Source organism: Elaeis guineensis, chromosome 2 (genome assembly GCF_000442705.2).
Source record: "Elaeis guineensis isolate ETL-2024a chromosome 2, EG11, whole genome shotgun sequence".
Lineage (NCBI taxonomy): Eukaryota > Viridiplantae > Streptophyta > Magnoliopsida > Arecales > Arecaceae > Elaeis > Elaeis guineensis.
In genome coordinates this window covers 108,621,412-108,628,193 of record NC_025994.2, presented here as the reverse complement: position 1 = coordinate 108,628,193, position 6,782 = coordinate 108,621,412, and the positions used below count along the sequence as shown (strand labels likewise).

At 39.5% G+C, this 6,782-nt stretch overlaps 1 protein-coding gene across 1 annotated transcript; it reads right to left on the bottom strand.

Annotated features, from left to right (window-relative positions):
- Positions 1-528: 528 nt before the first annotated feature.
- Positions 529-5,250, bottom strand: LOC105048022 (2-methylene-furan-3-one reductase). Its single transcript, XM_010927212.3, has 4 exons — positions 4,770-5,250; positions 3,234-3,557; positions 1,593-1,752; positions 529-900 (listed from the first exon to the last, which is right to left on the bottom strand). Exons 1-4 carry the CDS (start codon positions 5,196-5,198, stop codon positions 635-637), a joined length of 1,179 nt encoding a protein of 392 aa, XP_010925514.1. The 5' UTR covers positions 5,199-5,250; the 3' UTR covers positions 529-634.
- Positions 5,251-6,782: the final 1,532 nt, after the last annotated feature.

Below are 6,782 nucleotides of genomic sequence, written 5' to 3'. Positions count from 1 at the left end.
ATTAATTTTTGACATTTTCAAAAGATAAAATCTTTTTAAAAAAGTTTATGATTCTCAAATTAAAATCCTCCAAATGCAGTCAAAAGATTCTTCTTTGCTCTTTTAATGCCATTTAATGACTATGCTTATCAACATTAAACATTCCAGGAACGACATTGCTTAGTGTAGTTGGTAAAGCCTTTGCACACACGTACACGCATTGCTTGTGCTCATCAATGTTAAACATTTCATGAACTCCTCTGCTATAAGAGATTTCCAGCTAGCATAGTTGGTAAGCCTTTGGACACACACACACATGCTCCAAAAAAAAGTGTAAACAGCTCGCTCATCAGATTAATTCATCCATCTAGTCTCTGGATTATTTAACACTTTTACGATTGAGTTGTTTTTCCCCATCTCTGATTTATACCTTTAACAACTATTTTTGAGACCACCGGTTGTTGGAAACCTGGAATTTTCAAAATTAGGATTTCTGTAACAGAAAATCACACAAACATTAAAACTGCATATACAACAGAAAGAGAACCGTGCAAAAAGAATACAAGAAACTTTATTAGTGCTATAAACTTTCTACTATTGTTGAAGCTTTACTACAGAACCTCCACTAGCCTACTGGAAAAATGCTCATTCTACTTCACGGTATTGGGTGTACAACCACTTTCCCAGTAGCTCTTCCAGTTTCAAGATAGGAGAATGCCTCAATCACCTGAGAAAATGGAAATGGAGCCTTTGGGTCCACAATTGGCTTCACTTTCCCACTCTCAAGAAATGGGTTCAGCTTTGTCAGTGCAGCCCCATCAGAGGTGACTACAAATCTGAAACCTGGTGGAGACACAGGACCAGTCAACACCACCACACTCCCGCCTTCTTTCACTACTTTCACTGCTTTTTCACACTGCCCTGTGTCGAAGTTCGTTTCTCTGGTTAGTTATATTGGAAGGAAGAGAAATTAAACAAGTTAAATTATATCCTTCTATTGCAATCTATAATGATTCATCTGAAAGTTTAGATGCTGCGAAAATGAATGCAAGGGCAGGATCGCGGCCGATTGCATGACTATTATCAGATAATAATGTTTGTGAAAGAAGATGGCTCAGAGAATTCCAATCTAGCACTAATAAAGACTACTCAAAACACTATATATTACTAGTAATGGTTGTAGACTTTAGTTACCTTATTCTAACTATTAACTGCCTGTCTACATGGTGCATCATAAATGCCTCACCAATAAAAGAACTTTCAAGCAGTTCCTCCATGAGATGTATGCCAGCTTCTAGTTACAGGATCACTTAATTAAAGTGCGAATCCTAAATGAATTTTTTTTTGAGTGGTCTAATGAGCAACCATCTAGTATTCTATCCGAAACATGAGATCTAAATGAAAATCAACGCCACTCAAGCTCTAGCTCCAGATAATTATCTTTCTGCAAAACTCACTTAAAGTTATCTGAAATTGCATTTTTTTTAGATGCCAGAAAGATATCATATAGTCTATTATCAATTTATCTTGGTAAAATCCTATTTGTTTTTCTTTCAAGGAGAATACTGAGTATTTGTCCCAAAACAGAATCAAGCATCCAAAAGTAATCTTACCAACAGCGTCATATACTACATCAAATTTCTCTGGTAGTTCTTCAAAGTTTTCCTTGGTATAATCAATTGGCAAATCAGCTCCTAGGCTCTTCAAAAATTCCAATTTCCCTGTGCTGGAGGTGGCAGCAACCTTTGATGCACCATAAACCTGCTTAGCTAGCTGCAAAAGAAAGGAAAGTAGTAATTTTGAGATTACATACCTATGAATATAGTCATGAGCTGATGGATCATATAGCAACACAGAAGCACAGTGCAAGGTGAAAGTTATTATTAGAGTAATAGATAAGGTCATCCAAGGAGTCGCTCAAATATTTAATGTCGAAAGTGTTAGACAAATGAAATATCACCATTACTTCCACATGCTTAAAGAGGTGAAACAATAGCTATGTGAAGATAAATGAAAGCAACAACTATCCACTGCTGGTTATATGATCTGATAATCATTTTTAAAAGGCTAAGGAATGCAAATGGAGATGGTACAATGGAGATCTTCCAGTATAAGACTATCACAGGAACTGAAACATCTCCCAAAGAGCTTAACCAAGGTCATCCTAGCTCAACCATGTTATCCCCCATACCCCTCGCCCCACCCTCCAACACCGCCGCACCCCCCCCCCCCCCAACCCCCCTCTTCTTTTATTTTTTTGTGACATAGAGAGAGCAACTGCCCATCCTCATGATATAATCTCTAAATAGATCTACCGGCATTGTGATTTATGTCATTCATGAATCCATTAAGAGGTAAAATCATACATTTTATTTGACTTATCATAAACATGCCAGCTAAAAATTTGGATAGTTAATCAATGGATACCTGGTTTATGTCCGTTACTTTGTTCTTCACAACCAGTTAAAATTCTTTTTTGAAGTTTGCACTTGGATTCTCTAACCAAGCATATTACAGAGCTAGTTTCTGCTATCTGTCCAAATTTATTACCAGCTACCTGCCACCAAGCTTCTGAGATCTACAGAACAGGGGATAAGCATATGAAGGCAATGGTTTGTTTTAAACTTCGAAGAGGGACATCAGCCCAACTTAATTTTATCAAGCATCCACGCAAAGTACTCTATGAGGGGAGTGGTTATCTCAAATTGATAATGGTACAGGATAATGAAGCGAAGCATACAACGTACAGGTCCTTAAAATCTTGACATGCCCTTGGAGATGCCAACAACTTTTCTTTGGTTATTGCCACAGAAAATGCACTTATATGTGTGTCATAGTACAGCATTAATAGGTATCCTGTAGTAAAGGATTAACAACCTATTCAGTGAAACTTCTGTAACACAACAAAATGAAGACCAGAGGAAACAGAGTAAAATCAAAGTAAGGGAGAACAAGGGCAAAAAATAAAAGAGGGAAGGGGCGGAGACATCTGAAAAATTAAATTCAATGATAACAGAAAGCACCCCTATAATAGAAAAGACCTGTATGTTATTGATGAAGACATCAAGTATTGAACTTACAAGCAACAAAATAAAGTTATTATTATAGCTTTTTCTGCAACTTGGGCAATAAAAAAACATGATAACCATAAAAAATATAGATACAAAGGAGGAATAAACCAAGACGTCAGTCTGACACCAAATAATAAAGAAGCTGGGTCTTCTATGCCCAATTTAAATGGAACAGAATCTGACCTGAATCACTAAAGATCCAACTCCGCCTGCACCACCCAATACAAGGATGGATTTACCAGCTGAAAAGCCAGCTTTTTCTAGGCCTTCATAGGCTGTTTCTATGGCAAGTGGTAGCCCAGCAGCCTGTATGAAATCCAGATTCTTGGGTTTTATTGCCAGCAATTTCTCCTCTACAGCTGTGTATTCAGCAAGTGACCCAAACTGCTTAGGATTCTCCAGAGCTTTCTCATTTATGTCCCCATATACCTCATCTCCTTCCTTTAAGTTCTGCACTTGGCTACCCACCTTCACAACTATACCAGCCACATCATAACCTGGAACAGTCTAAAGAAGACATGGAGAGGCTAAGTAATAAATCTACAGATCAATGAAAGAAGTGAAAATATCTAAAATCAACAGGCCTCAAAGAAAGGTAATATAAAATATTTACAGATCAATAAAGCCGGAAACCAACTCTGATAAAATGCACAAGATACAAATGCTTAATATGGAGCACATATTGAAGATATCAAGAGGCTAATTTTACACCAGTACCAGTCAAAAATTTTAAATAAACAGCCTCTAGATTGATAGAAGTAACGCATAATCCCAAAATATTGGACAAAATCCAAATTTTGTACTCTCTGTGAATTTTGTATGCATGCTTTGACATTTGTTTTTGTACATATCAGTTCATACACCAACTTCTAGATGACAATTGAAAAGTCTTTTGTGCAATTTCAGAAGGAAACCGGGCAAATTGTCCAAAAACAAACTAGATTTATATATATATATATATATAAAGAGAATTTAATAACTTGCGAATAAGGAAAGATCAAGCTGTGGTTTACAGCTCAAGTGAAAAAGCTAAGCATCGTTTAATGGCTGCAGCAACAACTGAACTCACGTTCACTTGGCTTACGTAAATTCAGCATGTTTTACCCGTGCTTCTGTTGCTACTCTGTGATTACACAAAATTTTACTACCCACGATAATTCAGTCTTGTATTCCAAGAAAAAGTTGCTCGTGAATCATTTATCATCATATTTCATATTCGCTCTTCTCAGGTATACGTAAAGTTAAAGATTCCTTTCTTGGTCGAAGCATCAAGAACTATTCATCTCAATCACCAAAGTGAAAAAAAAAAAAAAAAAAAAACAAATATTCATCTCTCCCCCAGCTAAAAGGGGTGGCATTAAGGAAATCTTATATAAGGAAATAGCAAATCATCCCTCTGCCAAAAGAAACGCAGAAGGTAAGATACACATTTTTCTTGTAGTTCCTTTCTTGGAAACATCAGACTTTCATCCTTGTCTGTGGTAATGATTGCTAATGAACATGCTAAATATCACAATACATTCTAGAGAGGCAGGATCAGTAAGGAGGTTGATATCTGACCTTACTTTTATCCTCCTTATAAAAAGTAGAGCTTCATAAAGAAGTACTGAACAAAGCATTTGGAGCCATAAACCAGTGAACAAGAATCCAAAAAGAGGAAAACAAAACCGACCAGGAATAAAGAGAGACAAAGATTGAATGATAAAAAGTGAAACTCACTGGAAGAGGGGAATCAGTTGCTTTGAATTTCCCCTGCCTCCTCTTGAAATCCACCGGGTTGAGAGCGGCAGCTACCACCTTGACGAGGACTTGATCTTCCTTCACCTCCGGGACCGATACCCCCTCGTCGAACCGCAAGACGCTGGCAGCCCCGTACTCGTCGTACACCCAAGCCTTCATCTTGGAGGGGATTTCCGAGCCAGTTGAAATGGTTTCCACCGAAGAAGGGGTAGACTGGGGGCTTGCTGCAGAGACTCTGAGAAGAGGGCGCTTGCGAGCTTGGATTCTTCTTCCAATTCTCCCACGAGATCTCCTATCTGAGATGGAGAGAGAGGAAGGTGAGAAGGTGGGTCTGAGAGAGGATCTGGGGTTTGGGGAGGAGAGACGGTGGGTTTGGATGGGTGTGGTGGAGCTGAGAAGAGCTTCCATTACAACGGATATCACCAAGTGGCCACCCGCGCTCCCACTTGAAACGCTCTTATCTCATGCCGCAAGAAAGACCGATGGCAGTGATAAAAAGTGCATGAATGCGTTCACCTCCGGTAACAATACGCGAACCTCTCTGCATGTTACCTCCGGCAACCACGGTAAAATGGTAGAAAGAGTGCCGTATATTTGTGGATTTTTTTTTTTTTTTCCTTTCTTCATCTAAAATTTTTCTGCCAGATGAATAAAATAATAAGAAAAAAATCAAAACCGTTCAAATGAGCATCAACGGTCAGTCCAGTTTGCCGGTCCAGAATGGCATGAACGTGAATTATACAGCTGAATTCAGAGAAGAGAAACTAAGCACCATCGTTCCGAGATCCCCTTCTCGCCCACCATCCATTTGCTGCTTTTGCTCCGGTCTTCTCCGTTTGATCCGGCATCGGTGCTCCGCCCCACTCAGTTCTAAAGTTAGCTCGGGCCTGTTTCAATTAGCACGGTCTCAAAGAAATCCCCGAGCGCTCTAATACTGGATACTTTCACGTCTCCCTCTCCTCCCATGGCAGCTCTCGTAATCTTCGCATAGCCTGCCACCTTGTCCTTCATCTCCCCTCCCTTCCGTTCCCTTTATTCATCACCTAGTCGATCACCCTATAGACCTCCCCATGTGGCAAAATAGTCTGCACTACCCCTCCTAAGCTCCACACTTACCCCGAGATCCTCCTCCACCAACATCTTGGAGTTTAATAATTGGTCAGCAGCCAGAGGCCAAAACCAATCGTTGGAACGCCTGCTGCTCGAGCTCTATAGGACTGAATTCCAAACGCAATGGCTGATGAACGCGTAGCCCTTGCCTTCTGCCCCTTACCTGAGTTCAAGTTTGTGATGGAAAGACGGGAGAATAACGGAGGAGGAAGAAAAATAAAGGGAATTCAGATCTCCTGACCCGCGTCCCTGTGCAGATATTATGACCCATCCTTTTCGCATCTGCCGATTATCTTGAGAACTTGAATGCATGGCCTTGGAATACCTAGTTGTAGTTTTAAAAATGCATACTATTAGTCGACCAGTTTATTGTTGAGGGATGAAATAAGGCATGTGTTGCACTTTTGGAGAAAGATTGCCGCAACTTTATATTGATCATTAAAGAAGCTAAATTCATTGACGCAGGTTTCTGTGGTTTATAATTGAAGGATTCCAGTGAGTCGGTGAACTTGGAGGTTGGGTGGTGGAATAATTGCTCGTAATCATGGTTTCAAGCCTCAATTCTACACTTAGGCTGTGACTTGGTTTTTCATTTGTTCTGTAACTAAAATCCATTGGCATTATATAGCAACTAATTAAGTTATGGAGTTGGACTGGCTGAATGTGTCAAGAGACAGCAGTATCAAGCTCATCGTGTATGGACTTGCTTTTGCTATGGAATGACTATTCTTTAGGATTTCAGCTTGACCTGTTGCCAGTTTATAACCATACTTTAAGCTGAAATTATTACATTCATGGCCACCTAAACGAAGTTCATGCATGTATAGCACTGCATGCACTCATCTCAGAACTGATCTTCAGGTTTTCAATATTGATTATGGA

Excerpts from the sequence above, each read along its gene's own strand:
- LOC105048022 (XM_010927212.3), bottom strand. The coding sequence starts at position 5,198 with ATGGAAGCTCTTCTCAGCTCCACCACACCCATCCAAACCCACCGTCTC. Across the intron at positions 3,558-4,769 it reads CAACTGATTCCCCTCTTCCA|ACTGTTCCAGGTTATGATGT; the intron begins GTGAGTTTCACT and ends TGTCTTCTTTAG. Across the intron at positions 1,753-3,233 it reads TTGGATCTTTAGTGATTCAG|CTAGCTAAGCAGGTTTATGG; the intron begins GTCAGATTCTGT and ends TTTCTTTTGCAG.